Source organism: Manis pentadactyla, chromosome 1 (assembly GCF_030020395.1).
Source record: "Manis pentadactyla isolate mManPen7 chromosome 1, mManPen7.hap1, whole genome shotgun sequence".
Taxonomy (NCBI): domain Eukaryota; kingdom Metazoa; phylum Chordata; class Mammalia; order Pholidota; family Manidae; genus Manis; species Manis pentadactyla.
The window spans coordinates 187,268,871-187,294,217 of record NC_080019.1 but is presented as its reverse complement, the minus strand read 5'-3'; the positions used below and the strand labels follow the sequence as shown (position 1 = coordinate 187,294,217).

The window sequence follows — 25,347 nt, the reverse complement described above, 5'->3', positions numbered from 1 at the left end:
TTCCAAAAAGCGCTCGCCAAAACAAAACAGCATAAAAGCAAAAAAAAAATGGTCGCGCGCTTTTCTTATGTCCTCCGGCACCCGGCCTCCAGTGCCCGCTCACTGTTCTTGCTGCCCTGTTTCCCTAGCATCCAGGGCCCCCTGGGCATGTACTGTGTCTGGGCCCAGATGGCTGGGGCTGGGCGTTCTGCAGTCCTGGGCTCCGTCTCCCTCCCGCTCTGCCTATTCTTCTCCCGCTGGGAGTTGGGGGGAGGGGCGCTCGGCTCCCGCCGGGCCGGGGCTTGTATCTTACCCCCTTTGCGCGGCGCTGGGTTCTCTCAGGTGCGGATGTGGTCTGGATATTGTCCTGTGTCCTCTGGTCTTTATTCTAGGAAGGGTTGTCTTTGTTATATTTTCATAGATATATGTGGTTTTGGGAGGAGATTTCCGCTGCTCTACTCACGCCGCCATCTTCCACCCCTCCCCCTCAGGCTTTCTTTTGATTAGTGTTAGTATGTTCTTTCTTCATCTCTTTACTTTTAACCTGAGTCTTTATATTTGAAGTAGGTTCCCTGTAGACAACAGGTAGCTGAGTGTTCTTTTAACTCACTCTGACTCCCTGTATTTGAATTGGTCCACTTAGACCATTCCTGTTTAAAGTGATCATTGATTTAGTTGGATTACTATTTACCATGTTTGTAAGTATTTCATGTTTGTTTCATCTGTTCAATTTTTTCTCCTCTTTCTCTCCCTTCTCTGCTTTTAACTGAACATTTTATATAATTCCATTTTATCTCCTATCTTAGCATATATTAATTATATATTTCTAAAATGTTTTTAGCATTTGCCTTGAGTTTGTAAAAACACATATAACAAATCTAAGTTACCTTCAAATAACACTATTCCACTTCCCTCCCATTTCTGTCACCACTGTCATTCATTTCACTGATCCATGTTATAATCACCCAATGCATTATTATTTTAAACAGTTATCTCCTAGACCAATTAAGAACAGGGAAAACAAGAGTTTATTTCACCTTCATTTATTCTTTCTCTGATGCTCTTCCTTCCCTTACGTAGTCCAACTTTCTGACCTATATATTTTTTCTTTTCCCTAAAGAACTCCAGTTAAAATTTCTTGCAGGCAAGCCTGCTGAATAAATTATTTCAGTATTTGTTTGTCAAAGAATGTCTTTATTTCTACTTCACCTTTGAAGAATAAACATGCTGAATATAGAATTCTAGGTTGGTGGCTTTTTTTGTCTTTCAACACTAAATATTTACTGCCCTGCCTTTTCACTTGTGTGGTTTCTTTAGAAAAGTCTGAAGTAATTCTTATCCTATCCTCGTTCCTTTCCAGGTAAGAGGTTCCTTTCCCCTCCTCCCCCCACTTCTGTCTTCTTTCTAGAGTTTCTCCTTGTCTTTGGGTTTTCAGCAGTTTCAGTGATATGCATAAATAGATTATTTTGTATTTATCTTGCTTGTTGTTCACTGAGCTTCCTAGATCTGTGGTTTGGTTTCATTAATTTTTGGAAAACTCTCAGCCATTAATACTGCAAATATTTCTTCTACTCTGTTTTCTCTTCCTTTTCCTTCTAGTATTTCCACTATACATATGTTGCACCTCTTGAAATTATACCAAAGGTGGTAGATACTCTTTCATCTTTTCTTTTTTCTTTTTTTCTTTCCTTCTTTCTCTTTTCTCTTTATCTTTTTGCTTGGGAAGTTTCTATTCACATATTTTCAAGCCCTCTGTTTCTTTCCTCAGCCATGTCCAATCTATTGATGAGCCCATCAAAGGCATTTCTCCATTCTGCTACAGTAGTTTTCATTTCTAGAATTTTCTTTTAGAGTCTTAGAGTTTCCATTTCCCTCCTTACATTACCCATCTGTTCTTATATGCTGTTTTGTTTCTCTGGTAGAGCCCTTAACATAATAATCATAGTTAAATTCCCTGTCTGGTAACTCCAAGATGTATGTAATATCTGAATCTGGTTCTGATACTTGTTTTGTCTCTTCAGACTGTTTCTTCTTGCCTTTTGGCACTCCTTGTTATTTCTGATTTAAAAGCACGTGATGTATCAGGTAATAGGAACTGAGGTAAACAGAATTTAATTAAGAGATATTAAATTTGTCTCAGTTAGGAAATGGGCTATGTGAATGCTGGCTCTGGTTGCAGGTGCCAAAGGCTTCCTCTAATGTCCTTGTTTTTGTCTTTGTTGTATTTGGGCTTCCTTAAGAACTCTTCCTTAAATAGTCTATATCTTGTAGCTCTTTCATCTGTAATCCACTGTTTTTATACTAGATTCCATGATAACCTGGAGGAATTCCTGAAGGAAAACCCATGAAAAGTGCCCCCACTCATATATACACACAAGACTGCAGCCCCCAGGAGATCCTTACTCTCCTGTTAGTCGTCTGTACACGGCCTCCAACAGTTTGTGAAAATTACCATCTAATTGTTCCCACCAGTTTATGGTTCCAACAGCTTCTGCTCCCAGAAAACAGACCCCAATGTGATTTTCTGAATTCACCTGCATCTCAAAATTTCAGGGTTGCAGTTTGCCCTGTGACCTCAATTCTCTAACAGAGCCAGGAAAAGTCATAGATTATGTTTTTTAGTTTTTTTCTTCTTGTAAAGATGGGAATGATGACTTCCAAGATCTTTACATTTCAGGGCTGAAACTGGAAGCAGCAGAATATTTGGATGTGAATTATTTGATAGGGTCATTTTTTACTCTGGAGACTTTTTGATATTACTGCATCAAAAGGAAAAAAGCCCACTACTTTCTTATTGAGTGATATATGCCATGGCTCCTTCTGATCTCACCACTGGCCTCCCCCTCACCATATCCCTAACTTCCCCTCCTTCTCTGACCTCAGTTCAAATGGAAGGGAGTGGGGCTAAATCCCCTTATGGAATTGGGGAGAAGAGGCTCTATTTTACTATTTGATGATCAAAAAGCTTAAATAATCCATCACAAAATGGCCTCAGTAAAGACCAAACATCATATACTTTAGAAAAAACAGGATGCAGAAAAGCACAAATTTAATCCAGAAGTCTTTTTATTGGACACATGAACTGGTTGAGATTGATCCTCACCTTCTCCATCCTCACCTCAAATCTCCCATTTTATTGCCCCTTAACCATTTAATCACTTGAGTCCAGTGCCTCCCCAGTGCTAAGACTCTAGATATCAAGCCCTTTATTAGTTAACAGAACATTATTACCTGAGCCTCCTCCTGGAGCAGGTGTGTATGGCCTTATCAATACATATCAGAGAAATCCCTTGGTGGACTTCTTTACCTTTTTAGTAATGTAATCATAAAAATCACTCAGACTTATTGAGCATTTAATATGGCCAAAAACTGTGATACCTGCTTTATATATAGCTTAGCTCACTCATGCCTCACTATTATCCTTTGGAATTAGGAACACTATGTATTGCAGAAAATAAGTGATTTCCCAGGGTTATACAACTAGTTTATGGTAAAGGCAAGATTCAAACCAAAATATGTCTGTGATGTAAATTAGGTGCTTTCTCTAATCTGCTCCTCTTAAAGGCAGAACAGAAGCATGTAATAAATATGAGGAGAGTTCTAACATGGGAACAGCAGTTCACAAGTCCAGATTATACAGATAACCCAACAGTTCACCTGGCTGTAACTCCCTGAATGCAAGAACTGTAATCCATTCACCAATGAGCCCCCAAAACAGTAACCCTAGTAAAGCAAAAATGGTCAATGGCAACATGAATCAGTGAATATGTGAATAACTTAAGAAATCTATGAATGAATGAATGAAGTGAAGGAATGAAGCAACTCTCAGCATGATGATTAATGCAGCAGGAAAAGCCTTTCCAAGCACCAGAGTCCTGGGATCTTCACTAACATCAGACCAGACTATAATCTCCAATAGTGCAGGGATCATATTGGTCTTATTCACCAAGCTATTACGATACCAGACTAAATTAGCATACACCTCACACATGATAAATTTTCAATAAATTTTTTATCTTTTTGACGGATTGACTTATCAGAGGCACTCCCTTCAAGAACAAGTAGCCCTACTCTCTGAAAAATGCCAGACAGTGGTGTTCTTCTTCTGCATGAGGCTTCCTTTCTGGAAGGAAGGCCCATCTTAACCCTGATTAAGTCATCTTTATTATATTACCTCTTCTTCGCAGAATACACACATTTTCTATTACAAGCACCATTCTTCACCCCACATCTCCACCTGGTTCTTCCCTAACTCTGTTTAACATGCAAGTTGAGCAGAGAAATACTTTTTAGAATCTATTTGAATTAAGATCGTGCACTGTCACCATTGCAGGGGGCTTAGAGAGCACCTCCTTTCAGAGAGGAGAATAAGAAAGTGTAAGCAGGTAACCCAGGGTCACCACAAAGACAGGCCCAGAGGCCATAACCCTTGCCTATTGGTCTAGTGCTTAGGGTGGCCCACAGCACTGCCATTTCTACACTTGTCTTCATATGTTCATGTTGGCCCCATCATAGCAAGACTGTTAACTGACTAGTAAACTCAGCATATACCATATTATTGTTCCTTAGTTTTTTATTTATGAATTTTTTAAAAATAATAATACATGTAGAATTAGGAAACACCCAAAAACTGAACATGAGAAGCTCGCCATCACCACCTTCTGGCCCACCACTGGCAATGAACCCAAGCACGGTTCACTGTGGTCAAATGAATGAAACTGATCACAGAGTGGGGGGCCTTTGAGTTTTCAATCCCATCCTCCTCCCCCCACACTGAAAAGCTAAGTTAAAGTGTGAAGTAAGACATTGACTCTAAAGACCTGTGTTAAAAAAAAAGTCACAGAACTTGGACTTCAGTCATAAAGATCTTTTACCAAAGCATATTTTTAAAGGCTGTGAAACATTATGCAACGTTTGCATGGTTTAATTATGAGTTTAGAAAAGCCTAGCACAACTTTTTCACTACAGTAAAACATGACAGAGCATGAATCATGGCATAATACTTTATGCTTACTGTGGTTTTGGACATGGGGCTAGGGGTGCTGGGCTGTCTACACAACAAGGCATTGGTTACTAAAACACAATTCACACCCTGGAGGGCTTTATGATAATTACAAAACCTCTTTTGTTTGCTTTTTAAATGATTAAAATATTTGAATACTACATATCCACTGAGCAAATGTTTGTTTCTAGGACATACGCATGTCTTACAGAAAATATGAGTATATAATGTTTTTTTCACTTGGAGCAAAGAGAAGATTGAACAATCTGTGTTCAATCTGAACAATGTTCAATTTCAATTTCTTACACATTTTGCCTAAGAATGGAGGTGTTTTCTGCCTCCTCCTTTTCATCTGCAAACAGTGGATGCTTTCAGTTATTGGAAACACTGGTAGCTGTAAGATTATGTAGGATCTCTGACTATAGATGGACATTTATTTCCCACTGAGTTTAGAATGGACCAGCACTCTTATTCCCTGCCATCTCCTCAAATTCTCTAAAAGTCAGAATGAAATGAAGACCTTTCTTTGATAGTAGATTTCAAAGATTCTAAGCTAAAATATTTGCTCAGATTTTTCAAACTTAAAAAGTCAGTTATTTTAAAGAAAAGCAAAGAAAGAAACAGATCCCCATGAGGGAAAGAAGGAAGGGGCAATCAGGACAGGAGTGAGGCGGGAGACTTGGGTCTCTGAGTGCCCGACTCTCTTACCCACTATGACAGCTTCCAAGAGATAAACAGAAAAGGCAGACTTTACCTGCTGGAAATGAAAAACACCTGGAAGAGGGCAGATCTGAATGCTTTTAAGAGTAGAAACAACTCATTTCTTTATTTCGTGGCACATACGGAACTTACACATTTTCCTAAGGAATTTTACTCCTAGATTTACTCCCAGCCTCTTGAAGCCCTGGCTATGAAGCCCCTCCATAGTTAGCATAGATTGCTATCACCTTTGTCCACAAAGGTGGGACACAAAGAGAAATTTAATGTTTGACCCTAAAGAAATGTAAAGGTATCTTGTGGCAGGACAATGTTCAATTTCAATTTCTTACACATTTTGCCTAAGAATAGAGGTATTTTTTACCTCCTTTTCATCTGCAAACAGTGTGATGCTTTTGAAAACTAAGACTCCAATGAATGCTAAGAGTCAAATTTACAAAGTTCCTTTTACCTAAATGTTCTGAAGTCAGACTTTTGTCCATTTTCTGTCCCAGCCCTCTTTTAATGGTCATCTGTAAAATTCTTGCTCAGCATCCTGCCCTTTAAAAGTCGCAAACTTGAGGTCTTGAAAAGATGCAGGACACATCTGTCAGTCTGGGTTAACAGAGCCAGCTCTCCACTGCTGGCTTTGTGAACTAGTCATCATGCCTCACTGCCAGTTTATTAGCCAGACCTCCTTTACTATCATGCTTGGGAGAGAATCCACCTAAACAGAAAACATTTAAAAGGCCAAGGAATATTTTTGCCAGAGGTACAAGAAATACCAAACTACATTCTCTTTTGCTTACTGAGCACATATACACAGGTGACTTGAGTTTAGAAAACGTTTCTACTGATGGCAATTGTAATTATTGTTAAGCTCAGATTGGGGACACAGTATGTGCTGTGACTGAAAGTTTTGAACATTAACACTTCTACTTGGAAAACAGAATCAGCTCCTCTTGATGATGCTAAAACATAGGTCATTATTAGCATCATTAAATTAAATATTTGTAAGGAACTGTTATCAGAGAAAAATCTTCAAGAATCCAACATAAACCATATTTCAGTATCTTCTGGGGGGGAATCATCCAACAAAATCAAGTATTTGAACATAAGAAGGCTTGTAGGTCACAGACACATATGACGTATTTAAACAAAAGTGACAGGTTTTCTAGTAAAGAGTTTTTATTTTCTTGAGCCCCACCCCACTTTGCACACATAACTGACCTCCCTGATTTTCTACAGATACAAGGCAGATCCAGCCGTCCCCACCATGGTCCTATGATCAGTCCTACCAGTACCTGGGCTCCATCACCTCTCCTTCTGTGCACCCAGCAACACCCATCTCCCCCGGACGGGCCAGCGGCATGACAAGCCTCTCTGCAGAGCTTTCCAGCAGACTGACGAGTAAGCTGCTTGAAAACACATGCTGTGTAGTCAAACTAGAGTGGCAAGTTCGAGACTAGAGGAGATGCATGAAGGGATTGGCAGTCATTTTTAACTGGATAAAATATGGTGCAAGGACAAAGCTGTCTATCTCTAAGTCCCATGCCCATGCAATGATTTTCCTTGACGCCCAGGGGCAGAGATGATGGATGTCATAGGCAGAAGTGGCTGAGAGAAGTGGATTCCTTGGACATTCGGGGGTTGCTCATGTTTGGCAGGTGAAGGTGGCAGCTGAAAAGTTAATAGTATAAAAGGCTAAACAGTCAGCCTCTAGAACTCAGAAGGGATGGGCCCATCTGGTAGTGGCAAGCTTTCACCATCATGTGAAGGTCATACGAGGAGCACACTGGGGTACCTGTGGAATGGGAAGCAAATACACCCCAAACGAGACATTTCCAACTAAGAGCTCTTCATACCAGGTTAGAGGAACAGAGTGGAAAGCTTAGGTGTCATGCTTAGCATAATTGTTGTTAACACGAGCTCATTAAATATTAGTCATTTAACCTGTAAGACCTTTGGGCTTGGCACTCACCTTTGCTCGTGGGCAGGGAAATCAAGAGTTACAGAGAAAAATTCCTTTGTTGAAAGCAAAAAGAGAAACTCCCTGTTTGGGGCTTTGAAATTGGAGCTGGACCAAACTGTGGAAACACTTCAGAGAACTTCAGCATTAGGAAGCCTGCAAACACACTTCACGGGTGTTGGGGGAGGGCAGATGTTTTTGCTCTTCAGCTTTTGGAATCAAATTATAGCAGATTAGGGACAAAGGCATCACACCACCATTTTAAATGTTGCATAATGTTGTGTCTTCCAGACAATTGTGATCACTTCAGATTTGACCAAATGCTTTGGCTTCTTTGCAGAGCTTCTCAACAGCAGCACCATTGACATTTGGGGCCAGATAATTCTTTGTTGTAGGGGGTGGTCCTGTGCCTTGTAGGACATTTAGCAGCATCTCTGGCCTCTAGATGACAATAGCAATCCCCAGTCGTGACAGTCAGAAATGTCCCCAGACTTCGCCAAATGTCCAGAGGCCCAAAACTGCACCCCAGTTGAGAACCACTGCCTTCAGGTATTCTTGGTTGCGATCGTGAAATAGGAAAGCAGACATGCTTGTCCAGTTTTCACGTTATTTTTGGCTCTCATTGCCAACATTTTCATGGCACCTGCCAGGCTAAGGAGTTGAGGAAGTAACATAGGATTTATGACATCTATTCAGCTTGTTGTTTTAAAAGTTCTGTTCTCTCAAAACCAGTTTGATTCCAAAGGCATATGTCAACTTTTATTGATTCTTCTCAGTGGCACTGCTCTGCCCACTGGCTGTGGTCTACATCTGAAACAATTACTGTTTTCCTTGGAAATGTGCCTGCTGTGGGTCTGTCCATTGGAATTTATTACACAAGGCTTCTGACTTGGTCAGCACCCAAGCTCAGCACCTTATAGTCCAAGAACCCTAAGGGCCAGCTGCTCCAGTTGACCAGTGTTCAGACGTAGGGTGACTTTTTTTAAAGAAACATGCACACATGCACAGTCCCAAATCCCACATCACAGTTACACTTCTGAATAACTTGAATTTCAATTACCCAAGGAGTAAGGAAGGACATTTTATGGCACGAGGGTGTGAAGTAGATAAAAACCACATCCCATTTTAGTACCCAAGAATGATCCTCTGAGGTCTTGGAGGATGGACCAGAGAGAATTCCAGATGAGCATTCCCTGGTGGCCGAGTACAGCATGCGCGACTGCTCTTCAGCCTGGCAGATCTTCCTCTGAGAAATCACACCTGGAGCACAGGCCTGAAAAGTGCTGTCATATGCCTGGGGGCAGGAGGGGCTTGGAATACATAAAAGAAAAGTGGCTGCCTGGCCGCCAGCTTTGAGAACCCGACACTGCCCTGTGCCTGCTTTTCCTTTTAATCCCGCCCCACCCCCAAGCTCTGAGCTCTGCCCTTCCCTGCCTCCAGCCCAACCTGGGCTTCCTTCTGCACAAGGGCACTTGCACTCTGTCTCTCTCTCTCCTTCCTTTGCAGACAGACTCCACACCTTGTCTGAAAAGAGTTGTCATCTGGAGGTTTTCTTTTCTTTTCTTTAAAAAAAATTAATGTTTAGCTGCCAGCCTGGGCGACAGACAGCATGCATTAATCTGAGCCATGCGAAAGATCCTTTTAAGGCAGCCATTATCTGCTCAGGCTGTTTAATCCTTTGGGGGCAGGGGGAGGGGCTGGACTGGGGCTGCTTTCATCCATGTCAAGCTGCAGAACGAACACTTGAGCTGTCATGGCAAATATTTAGCCCTATCAGTGGGGAAACATTTCCAACTAAAATACCTGAACCTCTTAATCCCCAGATTTCCTACTCTTTAAAAGCTCCCTATTAATATCAGGGGTCCTCACCTCCACCCACTTTTGAATAAGAGGGCATCAGGCCAGTCAAAAGGACAGATGAGCTCCAGTCAGGTGGGTCAGTTATACATGGCTGGTGGGGATTGGTAGGGAATGTCAGACTGGACAGATGAAGACAAGCATTAGATTGTTTGAATCTGAACATATCTAGAGGGTTGAAGTTGTTTTATTGTCAAAGTGTGTATAAAAAGGATGGATACTTTGACCAAATGGAGGGTCTTTCGTAGTGTGACACTGGTATTGCACAGGTAGAAGAATAATCATGGACAATATTTAAGACATTTCAGATATTCTGCCCATAAGTGAAAAAACTATTTTCCCCTGACAGCTGAGACCATAGCATCATTCCATTACTTACGTCGGTGACAAACCACGGACTCACTTGGGATTCCAGTAACTGGGTACCACCACCAGGTCACCACACAGTAGCTGAAACAGAAGGCACAGCATGTCCAGACATCGCTGTGAAACCGGGTGACCTTTCATTCTTTTTCCAGTGGATTCACCTTTTTGTCTCAGGGCAAATGAAGCAAGAGGAATAATGGGCAGAGCCAATTATTTGTGTCTGGAGCATTGCATCAGATGCCAACAAATTGATTGTGTTTGCCTACTGCCTTTCCTCTTACCCCAGCTTCTCCCCAGCCTATTGAAATCTAACTGGAAAAGTGGAATAAAGTTTCCTGTTAACTCTCAAACATGTCACAGCTCTTCATGTGAGCACAAACAAGTGACACAGGGCTTGCTCACAGCTGGCCCCAGTGAGTGGGCAGGGACAAACTCTGTGGAATGAGGTGTGGCCTGGCTGCCAGATGAGCGAGAGAGTGGCCACGGAAGGGCAGCCCTGGAACCACTGTCAGTTTACAACTTTTTCCCTGCCCACATGTCTGACTCGCTTTGGAAAGATTAACAGGAGTGTTTGTTCGAAAGTCAGACTCCTGGTTTCCTCATTAGTGGAGAGATTTGCTGCAGACCTCAGTTGTTTCTGTACACTTTAATTACCTCCCTGATGAGGAGCATATCTGCTCATCGCATTCACCCCAAATTTACAGAGGAGTTCACTTGGAGGGGGAGAGAGAGGGAGAAGGGGAGAGAGGACAGAGGAAAGAGAGAGGGGATGAAGAACACTAGCTCTCCCTGCTGGAATAATAGGCTTGAAATATGAGGAAGTTAATCAACAGCCGATGCCTTCCAAAAACAGATTAATCCACCCCTGCAGCTTTCCTTTCAGAGCAAGCCTTTGGCTCTGTCAAGTTTTTCTATGGGCCTCAGCACAAAAGGACACAAGCCACATGCCATCTTGAGCTTGGAGTTATTTTGTGTGTTGGTTTGAGAACCTACAAATTTTAAAATATTTAATTCTTGGCCTCTGCTTTGTTTGTTGCCGTCTTTTGGGTTTGCTGATGGAAAAACTATCATCCTGGCCTCTTATTTAATGAATAATTCTGAGGAACAGAAACTCCCCCAGGGCACCATCCTCCATTTACAGTGGTGGTTCTCCGTGGGGGGTGATTTTATCCCCACCCCTACACCCAGGACAACTGGCAGTGTCTGGGGACGCTGTTGTCATAGTGCCAGGGCGGGGACACTGCCAGTGCCCACCCCATGTCTGCAGTGCCTGCGGACGCAGCCTAACATCCTGCAGTGCACAGAGAAGTCCCTGCCACCCCAGCAAGTAACTCTCTGGCCCAAAATATCGACGTTTTTGCCGCACTGAGAAACTCTGATATACAGGGCACAGGGAACCTTTCCTGGCACCCACACCCCTTAGCAGCTCCCAGGGGCAGCCTATGGCTAAGAAAAATGCAGATGAAGGTAATGAAGGACAGCCCAAGCCAGTTTGTGAAACTGTAAATGCATAATCCTAACAAAATGAGTTTTATAGACAAAGTTTTGCCATTCCTGGTCAAATTTCAACACGGACAAAAAATGGAGTATATAAACGCCATGCAGCGCTATTCATATTAACAAATCAGTGAAACACATATTAAGGGAACAGCAGGTAAAACTGAGGCTGTGTTGTTTCTAAACATGTGGAATTAGTCTGAAGGTAAATGTGGGGAAGAAAGAGTGGTATTGATGTTCACTGACATTCACTAACCATTACTATTGTGGCATGCCTTTGGTTGAATCAGGAAACTGCCTATTTTCAACTGTTTGAGGCCTACAAAAATGGCAATTTCCTGTGACTCACATTAAATGTTATATATAAAGCATTATAATGTTAGTTCATATTAACACTGTTATGATGCAATATATTTTGAATATTAATATTCTATTGATATTAATCTATTAATGCATCCATTAGTAATCATTATATAGTGTTATGTATCATATTCATATTGCTATCACAGATCAAATTTATATTAATATTGGCATAGTAATATGTTGATTATGCAGAGAGCTGGAAAACCCTTTTTCTATAAAGGGCCAAAAACTATTTTAGACTTTCTGAGCTCTGTGGTCTGTATCATGACCACTCAACTCTGCAATGGTAGCTCAAAAGCAGCCTTAGATCGTACATGAGAAAATGAGTGAGGCTCATCCCAATAAAACTTTATATATGGACATTGACATTTGAATTGCATATAATTTTCACATCAGGAAATAGTATTCCTTTGGTATTTTTTCAAACATTTAGAAAAGTATATAACTCATTCTTAGCATGTGGGCCATATAAGAACTGGTGGCAGCTGGATTTGGTGGGTGGGTTTGCCAACCCCAGAATTATAACAGTATTATAGCTACATTAAACATATCATATCTAGGCTGCATATATATGTATTATATATATTTCTATACTATGTAAAGAATTGGACATATATTTGCATATTACTTGTTATTACATGTATTTTTGATATTATATCAATGTTCTGTCATATACTATGTTACATTACACGATATATGTCTATAAATTATCATACCACTGCCCCAGGCAGCAGCATTCTGGGTAGCTCCCCATGTCCCCACCCCCCAGCAGTAGTATTCCGGGTAGCTCCCCACCTCCCCACCCCGGGCAGCAGCATTCTGGGTAGTCCTTCCATGGGCCCACGGCAGAGGAAGGGCTTGGCCTCCCTGGGCCCCCATCTCACGCACGGTCTTTTCTCACCCGCCCCGCAGCGGCGCCCGACCTGACGGCCTTCGGTGACCCACGCCAGTTTTCCGCGCTGCCCTCCATCTCAGACCCTCGCATGCACTACCCCGGCGCCTTCACCTACTCCCCGACGCCCGTCACGACGGGCATCGGCATCGGCATGTCGGCCATGAGCTCGGCCACGCGCTACCACACGTACCTGCCGCCGCCTTACCCAGGCTCGTCACAGGCGCAGGGTGGCCCCTTCCAGGCCAGCTCGCCCTCCTACCACCTCTACTACGGCGCCTCGGCTGGCTCCTACCAGTTCTCCATGGTGGGCGGCGAGCGCTCACCACCGCGCATCCTGCCGCCCTGCACCAACGCCTCCACCGGCTCGGCGCTGCTCAATCCCAGCCTCCCGAGCCAGAGCGACGTGGTGGAGGCCGAGGGCAGCCACAGCAACTCCCCCACCAATATGGCGCCGGCCGCGCGCCTCGAGGAGGCCGTGTGGCGACCCTACTGAGGCTGTGAGGCGGGCCAGCCGCCGGACCTCAGCCTGGGGCACGGCCGCGACCTGCACCTGCGCTCTCCCCAGGCCGGCCTCGCGCCGCCCGCGCCCCGCCGGCCCGCGCCCTGCGCAGCTGCCACTGGCCCGTCTCAGATTGTTCAAACCTGACACAACTTGAGGGTGTCCGCTTTGCCACCACGTGGACACGTTGTAAGGCAAACAGGAAGATTCCCACAGGGAAACTGTGAATGCTTCTGATTTAGCAATGCTGTGAATAAAAGAAAGATTTTATACCCTTGACTTCACTTTTTAGACAACTTGTTTATTCCAAAGAGTGTAGAATTGGGGTTTGGGTGGGGGCGAGGGGTGCAACTCATCCTGTTTGGCATCTAATTCATATTTTTAATTATTTTCTTTTCCAGCACCTTATAAATTGCAAAATGTGTACTTGCATTTGGGGTGATTTTTGTTTTTATATATATAAATTTGAGCTTGCTTCTTTCTTGCTTTGACAATTGAAAGAAAAATTCCCTTTTCTGCAAGTTTTATTTAACTTTTGGACTTTGTGTAGTTGTTTTTTGAGAAACAGCTACAGCTTTGGGTCATTTTCAACTACTGTATTCCCACAAGGAATCCCTAGATATTTATGTATCTTGATGTTTAGACACTTACTTATGTGTTGATACTTTTTTTTATTATTTAAATGTACTTATATTAAGAAGAAAAATACCAGTACTACATTTTTTGTTTTTGATAGTAGCCAAAGTTAAATGTATCACATTGAAGAAGGCTGGAAAAAAAAATGATGAGTAATGTGATCACTTGATTATCTAAATATTGTTTACATTAAACTCCCTTTCATGTTAATCAAACGAGTTGGTAGCTTAAAGCAGCAATGTTTTTAATAGGTTCTTTAGATACTGAGGGTCACTCCAAAGATCTGAAGTATGGAATTTTCTGCCAAGTTCAACAAAGGGTCTCATATCTGACTCCCTCCCTTCAGAGAAGGTCAAATCTGGTTCCACAGGGGTCAGGTAGATGCCAGTGATTGCACCTCTGGAGAGGATTTGTTTTCTGCCTAGAGGTTTGCTCACTCCATGGCATCTTGATAATTTCAAACATGCTTTGTAACAGAACAAATCCAAAGAAAGCCCTGTGGAGAAGCAGTATCCACACGGAAATGAATTAATTTAGGGGTTCCATAACTGCTCAATTCTGCAATAGGAAGATCATCTGAACCCAGAGTTCAGGGGTTTTTTCTAGCTCCAAGAAAAGATTCCTCTTTGATACAGTACCTGTTCACTGATGCAGAACAGAACTTATGGCTGTCACCCAAAGCTGGAAGGGAAGAAACTAGACCGGATGCCTTGGATGGCCAAAGGTCTCCAGCTGCATGGTCATAGGGCGGGTCCAGAAGCAGGCCTGAACAAGCCAGTTCCCCTCTGTGTGCCTCAGTGGAGTCACACGGGAGAGCACGGTCGCACCTGTGCAGGCCCCCGCCCCGTGCTGCTCATGTGTCACCCATCTTTGCCTTGCTGTCACCAGGCTGAGCCCCTACCCTGTGGGATATGTGCACTTTTCCCGTGCATCCATATGACAGGAAAGATTTATGTCAATGCTGCCCATGGCTACAGTTCAAAAGTATCCAATGTCACTGTACATTTTATGGCACTAGTTTTACTGGGGAATTTGGTCAGAATGCAGTTGTTGTACAACTCGTGAATACTAACTGCTGATTTTGACATATGTGCTCAAAATGATCTGGTTGTTATTTAATGTACCTCTTAAATTAGTTGAAACAATTTCAGGTCAACTCTGAAGAGTATTTGAAAGCAGGACTTCAGAACAGTGTTTGATTTTTATTTTATAAATTTAAGGATTCAGATTAGAAAGATCTTTGGCTGCAGGCAGCAAAACAGCTGGACTTAATTTAAAACAACTTGTGTTGAATTTTCTTATATATATATATATATATATATTGATTATTTGTTTTACACAGATGCAGTAGCACTTTGGTAAAAGTTAACGAGTAAAGCAGTTTGTGTTGTCAGGGTCATTCTTATCTAGGAAAGACCTAAAGCAGATCTTGGAAAAACTCAGAATATATTAGTTTTCATTTTGGACATAATTCTCCCTCCACAATTCAATTTCAGGTTTTATTCCGTATTACATTTGTGTGGCATAAATTACCCTTAAATGTCAGTAAGTTTAAACATTTGATTTCTGAAAAGGACCTCTAGCCCATTTACCCCAGTTGAACTGAAATGTTCTTTTCAGCACATGTTGCCATAGCTGACCTGACAAAAATGTTAGGGGAAGAAATGAAGGAAAAAAAACATGTATTTTTCAGTTTGATTCTGGTACCTGAAAATATTTCAACTCAAAACCAGCCTAATGCCCTGTAGGGGGAATCAGGTAATATCTCACATTGGATCTTCACTCTCAAATCCATGTTCGAGAAGAGCTTAGCTGCAGACCTACTGGTTTGGCCATTCAGTTTCCCTGACCCTTACTAGCATATATAGTATTTAGATGTTCCAGACCAAAAAAAAAGAAAAAGAAACTTTAGCTGTTATGGAGTTGGGTCTCACATCACATTTAATGCATTCTTTTTTCCTGAAGAATTGCATTCATTGCCTTCAGGTGAACTAAGGCAGTGCTTTCATCAGGGAGACCCTTAAGCTATCAATGTAATAACTGGACAGATCTGGGAACATTGATCCAAGAAAAGAAAGATTAAGCCATTTCTACTGCTTATTCATGCCCTTATTTATAATTTCAACATGGACACATATTTTAGTTTTTTGTTTTTCTTACTATATTTCTGCTATTTCTCTTCTGCTACTTATATTTCTTTTATCACTTATATTTCTTTCTCTCCACTCCCCTAATATCTTCCTTTTTCTCTCTTCCCTTCTCTCCTCTATTCTCCCGTTTTGTGTAAGGAGCTAGCACCCTAGCCACCCACCCACCCAACACCCAATATCCACAACATGAGGAGCTTGGCATCTCCTCCCTTTACAAAAGGAACATGGTGAGTCAGCCTTTCTCCTGCCTGTGGGTTTCTTCCAACTGAACAGACATTGCCAACCATTCTGGATCTGCTTGCTGTCCAAGTGCGGCAACAGAAGCCTTCCCAGGCAAATTACAATCCGTGAGTTAATAGACAGCCTTTCTGCTGCCTAAGGTTTCCATGCAGATAAACAGAAATACTCTGATTAAAGGAAATGAATGGTTTCACTCAAATGTCCTACAATTTAGGATTGCAAATTTCTGTCTCAAAATACCTGTTTCCTTGGGACCTTGCATCCTGGTGATTGTTTTGGTGGCTTTCGTTTTCTGGGAGCATGACATGTTTGGGGTCTTTTATACATGAAAAATCAGCTTAACAATAATCTCAGAAAACTTTTTTTTTACATCTGAACAAAATGCCTTTTTGTTTACCTACAGTATACAATTGTTTGGGTTTTTTGTTTGTCTGTGTGTTTATTTGGAGTTTTCCCCCTCCCTTTAGCCAGATTGATGAGGCTGATCATTTGGCATTTTTTTTTCCTTCCAGAAGAGTTGCATCAACGAAGTTAATTGTATTTATGTGTGTAAATAGATTTTAAGCTTCATTATAAAATATTGTTAATACCTGTAATAATGTTTTCTCAATTTTTGTGTTTCCAAGGACTTTTTCTTACGTTCGCTAAATACTGTAGACAAAAAAAAATGCTTCTTTCTACTTTGTTTATTTTAGACTTAAAATGAGCTACTTTTTATTCACTTTTGTAAAGCGCTAATAGCATGGTTCCCTTTTTTTTTTTTAAGTTCACTCTTTGTTTTAAGGGAAATGAATGTGCAAAAAAAAAAACTCTTGGTTATTTGTGCTATTCTGGATGTATAAAAATCAATGGAAAAAAATAAACTTCCAAAATTGAAATGACAGTATGACATATCTATTGAGAAAGTAACAATGGGAAACGTAGTGTTACTTGAAGGAGCCCCATCTAGTGTCTATTTGTGTAGTGGCTACTGGATCTGATCACAAAGCACCCTCGAAATTAGTCTGTTTTCTTTCTCCCTGGTCCTGATATATTGAACACTTCGTGAAAGGGAACTGAGTTTTAAACCAGATATGATCTGAGAGAATACCCCAGAAATGCCCCCCTAAGGTGTTTCTAGCTAATGCAGGAGAGCAGCCCATAGAGCGGCCACTGCCCCTCTGCTGGGCGCCTCTGGGGGGTCCAGCCTGTACAGACCAGCTGGCCTGCTGCTGCCCAGGAGCCACTGCAGCCTGATTTCTTTCATACCATGGTTTCTTCTGTAAATGCAATATTATAGCTAGAATAGCAAATAAAGAGTTTGGCAAGTGCATACACCACATCACATTGGTTTCGTCTTTCTCTGAGACAGCGGGCTACGAAGCCAAACGGAGCCCGCTGCAACATGGGAAAATACCCTCACCAAGCAGTGCCCCGCGGCCTTGCCAGGCTTCAAGCTGCGGTCTGGGCCTCATGCTTCCTCGCAGTGTCCCATCATAGCCTGGCTTCTGAGTGTGTGGTGGCCTGAGTAAGGCCCAGGCTCCCAGGGCTGCTGCTTTGGGTATGAAGAGCACTGAAGCATGCTTTAATACTTGTTTTTTAAAAAAAGAATTACGTGGGGTTTGCAAACAAAATGAAACTCATGTGTGTTCAACCTGAGGCCGGTTACCTCACCTGCCTCCATTTCTATAAATTTCACAAGAGTCAGCAGTACAGTGTTGGGGAGTAAGTTCTTCAGTTACCAGCCCTGGGCAAAGTATTATTTGTATTTCAGTCTCAAGACTCTGCAGGAGCCAAGTTACTTTCCAGCCACAAAGCACTGTTGAAAGCTCCTTCCCAGCTCTTGTCACTGTCATCTCATGGTCTTACATGGTCTGCACGGTGGCCATAGGAACGTCAGGAACCAAAGCAGCCAGGATCAAAGGAAATGACTGACGTAGGAAGTAATGGCTGCTGAGCGGAGGCAGGAAGTGGGTGGAAGGGCCAGGTCGTATCTGTTCAGAAAGGAAACCCTGGTGGAGCAGCTCAAAGTACATACTGCTCAGGACTCAGACTGCCTGGGTTCCAGTCCCAGTTCTGTCTCATGCTAGGAATGAATTAAGCTGGTGGCCTCATTTCCCACAAGTGTAGTATAGAGATAAATGCTTTAAGTTATAACATTTAAAGAAGTTAATAATATCCAATTAAAAATACTTGGCACATAATACCTACTCAATAAATGTTAAATAAATGTACACAAAGTGATACTGCTCATTATTAAAAACAAATAATATCAAATGAAAATGTCTTTCATTTCTCCCAATCCATGCCTTGCTGTTACTATTAAGTGTCCCAGGCTCAGCATTCCAGACTTTTTTCTATACCCATAATATACACCACATATTTGATCTACACCCATGCAAAGAGGCATCTTACAATTATGCATAAGCATTATATGTACAAAGGCATATCATTGTACAGCTTTTTCCACTTAATATGCAATGTCATCATTCTCACATCAGCACACTTAGATCTACTTCATTCTTTTTAATGAGTGCACTACATAAAATTTTATGGTTGTATTAATTTACCCCTCCCTTTATTGATGAGCACCTAGGTTGCTCCCAATGTCTTGCTATTACAACAGTTCCCTGAACATGTCTTGTGACCTTATGCTAGAATTTTTGTACATTTAAAAGGAATTGCTGGTTCAGAACAATTTTACATTTTGACAGCTGCCTCCTGATTGCTCTTTCAAAAGGCTTTATGGCATAGATTTCTAGGGTTTGAGCTGTGTGCTAGGAAAAGAGAAAAGGAAATTGATTACCACCATCTGTAGCAGGTTTTTAAACTGGACCTTTGTGTTGGAGAGATTTTGTACCTTCTGAAGTGCTCAGAGTATTCCAGAAGAGGAGTGTAGGTCTGAAGAAAAAAATAACAACACTGAAGTGCTTCCTACAAGCTGGGCTTATTTAAGCACTTCGTATACTAGTTGCAGTTCTTACAATGGCTTTATGAGAGCTCCTGTTGTTATCCCCATTTTGCAGGTAAGGAAACTGAGATCCAGTGAGGCTGAGCAAATAGCCAGTGGCCCCACACCTTTTGGTAGAGGAGCAGTGATTAGAGCCCCAGCAGTTGGCCCAGTACTCCCTTCTTAACTGTTCTTTAGTACTGAAGCTCTGAGCAATGTTAGACATCCATTGATGACAAAAGAGTTGTCTAAACCCTCAAGGGTGGCCCATCTCTTCAAATTGTACCTACCTTTTGTTAGTCTGAAAAGCTGAAGAAAGAAATGACAGTGTGAGCGTTTCTGGAAAAGAGGGAGCCAAACAGGCTTCCAAAGAAACTGTTCACTCTTGCTCAGGGCTCAGGATCACGGAAGCGTCCATGCAGCCAGCTTCCCAGCATGACCGAGCATGTCCACAGACCACAGCACGTCTTCAGGGAAACCTTAGCTGGAGGCCTCTGCACCTACTCGATTCTGTCCTTCATTTATTCATTTTTCATTCATAAACTTTTTTTTAAGACAGTTTAATATTTACAGAGAAACTGAGCAGATAGTACAGAGAGTCCACATCCCCCAACCCCACATACACACACCTTGCCACGAGTTCACAATTTCCCCTCTTATAAGCATCTTAATCACTCATGTGGTGCATTTGCAACAATCAATTTTGATAATATAATTGATACCTTATCACTAACTAAAGTCCACCATTTATTCAGATTTCCTTAGTCTTCTCCTAATGTCTTTTTTCTGTTCCAGGCTCCCACCCAGGACAGATGTCCTGCCTCCTTAGGCTGGTCTTGGCTGTGCCACGTTCTCAGACTGTGTATGGGGATCTCGATAATTCTGAAGAGTCAGTTATACAGTAGGCTGCCCCTCCGTTGGAATTTGCCTGCTGTTTTTCTCAGAATTAGACCTGGGGTTATGGATTTGGGGGAGGAAGATCACAGAGGTAACATGCTGTTTTTATCATATCCTGTCAAGGACACGTGCTACCAGCATGATTTATGCCTATTGATGCTTACCTTGATCAGCTGGGGGAGTGGTGTTTGTCAGGGTCTCCTCTGCAAAGTTACCCTTCAATTTCCCCCCTTTCCATATGGAAGTCACTATACACAAGCCACTTTTAAGGGACTTGTGCTCTTGCCCTGTTCAGGGGGCTGGAGTCCTCAGCTGAGAACGCTGGGACAGCCCCCTCACAGGCTGCATGCCCTGTGCGAGGCAGAGGCCACATGGCCCCCGGCATGAAGCACTGTCCACTCCACAGGGGACGGGCTGCTCCTGCTAAGTACCTGAACACCGGTCTCTGCCCACCTCCAGCCTGCAGAATCCAAAGATTCAGGGTTCTAGAAGCAGCTCCATGTTGCCCGGTCACTCTGGGCCCACTGACCCACTGACTGTCTTTGTACAAGGCTGAATTTTCCTTCAACCCCAAGATTATGCTGATATAGTCCTCACCAAAGTAGCCAAATGTGGCTCAGGATACCAAGAGGTTACCACCACCAGCCCCCTTTTTTTTTAGGCTTGGGATCATGGGCTGAGCTTTATCGAATAACCTGAGAGAATTCCCTACATCTTTGTTCAAAAGCACCTACTATTGTCCCTGGCCCCCCCTTAGGTGGAGTCTCAGAAAACTAGACCCCAGGATCCTAAGGGAACTCTGTTGCAAGCAAATGCACCCCTCTCTCTGATGCATAAATGTCCTACCCCACCCCCTGGGGTTCCTCAGGGTTAGCTTCACGTCCTTCCTGACATTATATGGAACAAAGCTCCCTCATTTTTTCAGAGAGGAGATGGCATGGAATGTGTTTACTGCTCCAGCAGGAGGAGTATTAGTTGTGTGCCAAACTTTTATATTGGTAATTAAATTTTGCATACTTCAAATTCTCTCTTGTTTCCATTTCATTGATGCTGTTGTAAGGATTAATTAATGTTTTGAAAGTGTTTTAAAGATAAAAAGTCTTACACACATACAAAGTGTAATTATTTGTTATTACAAGTAATTGTATCTGGCCACTTTCTCCCCTCACCTCAGTGATTATGTGAAGGTTTCAGCAGATACTTAAAAGCTGCAGTGTCTTTCTTACAAAATGGCTGCCTTTCATCTAAATTTTCTTCTATGGCAGTGAACAGCAGCCTCCTTTCCCTCCCAATGGGGGAGACAGGCCCCAAACAAAACAACAAATAACACAATGTATATCAGGTGGTGTATTAATTTCCTAGGGTTGCTATAACAAAGGACTACAAACAACAGAAATTTATTGTCTTGCAATTCTGGAAGCCAGAAGTCTGAGATCAAGAGGTTGGGAAAGTTGATTCTGTCGGACGGATGCAGCCTTGGAGCAAAGCTCCCAGTTCAGTGAGTGGAGCAGGGCTGGATTTCAGCTCCTATCCATTCACCTGCTCGGCTGGGTGCTCCAGGGAGGCGATTATTGCCATAGAGGATGTAAGAAGTGGTAGGATTCTGAATCTGTCTTCAAAGTAGAGCCATTGGGGGTATGCTGATGGATTGGAGATGGTGCGTGAGAAGGAAAGGAGTCTAGGATACCTTCAGATTTGGGGCCTGAGAAACTAGAGAAATGGAGCAGCCATTCCCAGGAATGGAAACCTGGAGAGTCCTGAGTTCGCCTAGTGGTCTGTCTTACGGTGGGGCAGGGGAAGGGGAGACCAGAATACATGCTCTTGAAGCCTTCTTCCAGCAGTGGAGAACGCATCCACATGGCAACAGAAGCTATGACAGCTAAGAAGGACTGGTCTGGGAGCCCGGCCGCCGGGCCCAGCTCCGCGCCGCCTCCACAGCCCGGGTTGGGGGTGCCCCTGCCCACCAGGGAAGGGTGGCTGGCGGGGAAGGGCATTACAAATACCCTCGGGAACTTAGCTGGGAAGGTGTGGACACTGATGGACTGCAGCTGGGATGTAGTTTGCCCAGCCTGTCTTTGAAATCAATCAGTGAGTCTGTTCTCAAGGCACGTGCCCCCGTAACAGGGGAGGAGGAGGCGGTGGCCGCTGTGGTCCTCTCCAACATGGGCATTCCTGCTCCGATTGCCTAAGAAAGGAGCAAAATAGGACTCCGATACTTAAATGGAAGTTGCAGAGTACATAATAGGATGAAGGTAAAGTTACTGAACTACCACATCTCACTTTCAAGAAAGTAGTGGGAGAGATTGTGTCTTGAGAAGAAAGGCATTTTAGAGGTATTACAAGTGGATGAATAACGTGCACAGCTGTAAGCCCAAAGGTACACAGTGGACCTGGCCTCTCTGAGATGCATCAGTATAGCCGATGGCTGGCCAGTAGACATGAAGCTAATTTGCTCCCGATGGAAGAAGATCTGGCCTTGTCTTTAACCGATCTATTAGGAAGGGAGATTGTGGCAGAAACTTTTATGGAGAAATTGAATAATGGCACCTTGCTCTGTCAGCTTGCAAAAACTGTGCAGGAGACATTCACGGAGCGCGTGGCGGCTAGCAAGCCCACAAAGAATCCGCCCTTGAAGAAGATTCCATGCAAAACCAGTGTGCCCTCAGGCTCCTTCTTCGCCCGAGACAATACAGCTGAGATTTCGGGGTAGATGAAACATCTACTTGAATCAGAAGGTCTGGTCCCGCATAAGCAACCCAGAGAAGTGGTCTCTGTTTGCTGGAGCTTGGCCAGATTGCAGCCAGGTATGGTGTGGAGGCTCCTGGTTTGATACAATTGGAAAAAGAGATTGAACAAGAAGAAACATTTTCTGCCTTCTCCTTCACTTTCTCCTTCATCAAAGTCTTCTGGAAAAAAGAGTGCAGGAAACTTACTGGACGCTGCAGTGAAACGGATTTCTGAAGATCCTCCTTGCAAATGCCCAAACAAATTCTGTGTGGAGAGGCTCTCTCAAGGAAGATACCGAGTGGCGGAAAAGATCCTCTTCATTAGGATGCTGCACAACAAACTCGTCATGGTCCGAGTGGGAGGAGGATGGGAAACTTTTGCAGGGTATTTGTTGAAACACGACCCCTGCCGGATGCTGCAGATCTCCCGTGTGGATGGCAAAACACACCCCATCCAGAGCAAATCTCCAACTCTTAAGGACATGAATCCAGATAATTATCTGGTGGTCTCTGCCAATTATAAGGCTAAGAAGGAGATTAAATGAAACTAACTGGTCACTACAAGGGGACTCTTATAATGGCCTGTATCCACTTCTCCAGTGTAGTCAGTTTAGTCTATGTTCTGAAAATTACTTTGGTAAAAGACGGAACAGACAGAAACATGTCTTCCTATTGAAAATGTTCACCAAAGAGTAGCACTATTTATTTTAATACTTCAGTAGGAAATGACCTATTAAAAGAAATTCTAAACTCAGATTTAAAGTAGACAAATGGTAGATCAATGATTATTTCTCAGTATGTGAGCACAGTATTTAGAACAAAATATTGGAAATACAATTATAGAAAGAGATGAAAATTGTTATTAGGAGAAAATATTTAGGATTTACAGAGAAGTCAACAGGAAGTGCCTGCTTTCTGTCTACAGAGTAAAAGCACCCCAGACATTTTTATAATTGCAGGATTTTTAAGCAAATTTTTAAAAAGTGACAATTAGTGTGATAATGTGCTACTACAAATATCCAGCTACACCACAGAGTGTTCACAACAGTAATACTTAACTGGAAAACCCACTTCAAAAAAGTTTACATTCACTTGGAAAATTGCCTTAAGGTTTATCCCTATCAGTGTCCAAATATCTGGGGTACTTTGGGAAGTTTTCAGTACACCCTTTAGATAATCACTTATGAATTGTGTCACACATTCCTAAGCACATGGCTGTGTTGAGACTGATTTAGTGTAATTCACACACATAAGCTGACATATATTTATATTTTGACAGAGTAAATTGTTCAGTCAAATGTTCATTGACTTCATGTTATTTTAAAGCATTTTCTTATTGAAATATATCTTTAGTTAATCCTACTTTGCTATGCTGTCTAGTAAATAAAGTCACTGTAGCTAATGGCATTACAGACTTATGTATACCCTTGTATACCTAGGACAGGGCTGTTTTGTACTTAACAAATGGCAAAATATTGTCCTCTCTGATTCAAGAATTGAAAAGATACCTAAAAAATTTATCTGTCTTTATAACAATGCTTCATTCTGAAACAAAAATAATCTTCAAATGGAAAAAAAAAAGATTGGTCTGCCTTGCTTGTTAGGAATTCTGCTCGAGAGCCTCATACATGGGTTTCATAAGAAAGTAGTATTTCATTTTCCAACCAGTACTTTGTGATTGGGATCCAACTCTTTGCAAAACCAGAAGGACCCTTGAACTCTCCTTCCCATGTTTTCATTCTCCACTCTGATAGGTAGGGAATTTCCACTTCCTCCGGCCTTCTAGCCCCCAGGGGGCAGACACACAGTGAGGCCTAAGCGTTGGTCTCATCTTCTCCCTATAACAGCCAGCCAGCACTCAAGGATGGAGGAGGGATTTCACTAAGTCTGTGTGTGCCTGGATTTTGATTATCAGACAGAATGGCTTGCATGTTAAAACCTGCAAAAACAATAAGATTCCTATAGGTAAAGTACCTGTACCTTCCTTCTATTGATTTTAGAGAAACAAAACCTGTTGGTTGCCTATCCCAATATCTAGATTAATAATAGATTCCTCCTGGCCTCCCTTGCAACTTGGTGTCCCATGTGATGAATTTATCCATTGGAGGCAGCTTCCATAAAACCTCCTCAGTAGAGAGTTGTTATGCATACTTTGCCCTTTCTTCATCCCTTCCCAGCCTTGCTGCTTAGAATGAAGAGGTGATGGTTAGAAGGAGAAAGCCACACCCCAAGGAGGGCAGATGGCATTTAGAGTCTCATCCAATGTCTTCAGAGAGTCCCTGTCCCAGCCCTGGATTACCTACGTAGGGATGCATCTTCATGAGAGAAAACTAAGCACTTATCTCTCACTTAGGATACTTACATGTGGGCTTTCTATCCTTGCAGAAAAATTTAATTCTAAGTGACACACACACATAAATGGTTTCCATGGAATCATTCTGGCAGAAGCGCTGACTGGGGAAGAAAAGCTTTCTGATTCCTTCCAGTTTATGAAGAGCCTTCCAGAATGCTTGGGGACTTTGAGATAATGAGGGAATAAAAGGAGGTAGTAGGGAAGCTCCCGAATGTACCATAAGAACAGCCTGGTGCCTCCACAGAGTGCTCACCACTAACTCTGCCCTAAGGTTTGCAACAATCCAAAAATGT

The 25,347-nt window shown here is 42.5% G+C and overlaps 1 protein-coding gene and 1 pseudogene across 11 annotated transcripts in view; both read left to right on the top strand.

Annotated features, from left to right (window-relative positions):
- RUNX1 (RUNX family transcription factor 1) overlaps window positions 1-15,665 on the top strand; it is a 244,093-nt gene extending 228,428 nt beyond the window's left edge. For 9 of the 11 annotated variants that reach the window (XM_036880191.2, XM_036880186.2, XM_036880185.2 and 6 more), the window contains 2 exons: window positions 6,926-7,087; window positions 12,642-15,665. In XM_036880191.2, coding sequence (XP_036736086.1) covers window positions 6,926-7,087; window positions 12,642-13,117 — 638 coding nt within the window. In that variant the 3' untranslated portion in view covers window positions 13,118-15,665. The remainder of the gene's footprint in view (window positions 1-6,925; window positions 7,088-12,641) is intronic. The other 2 variants (XM_036880188.2, XM_057504344.1) reach the window with 1 other exon arrangement.
- A 6,588-nt stretch (window positions 15,666-22,253) lies between these two features.
- Window positions 22,254-23,278, top strand: LOC118909626 (growth arrest-specific protein 2-like; annotated as a pseudogene).
- Window positions 23,279-25,347: the final 2,069 nt, after the last annotated feature.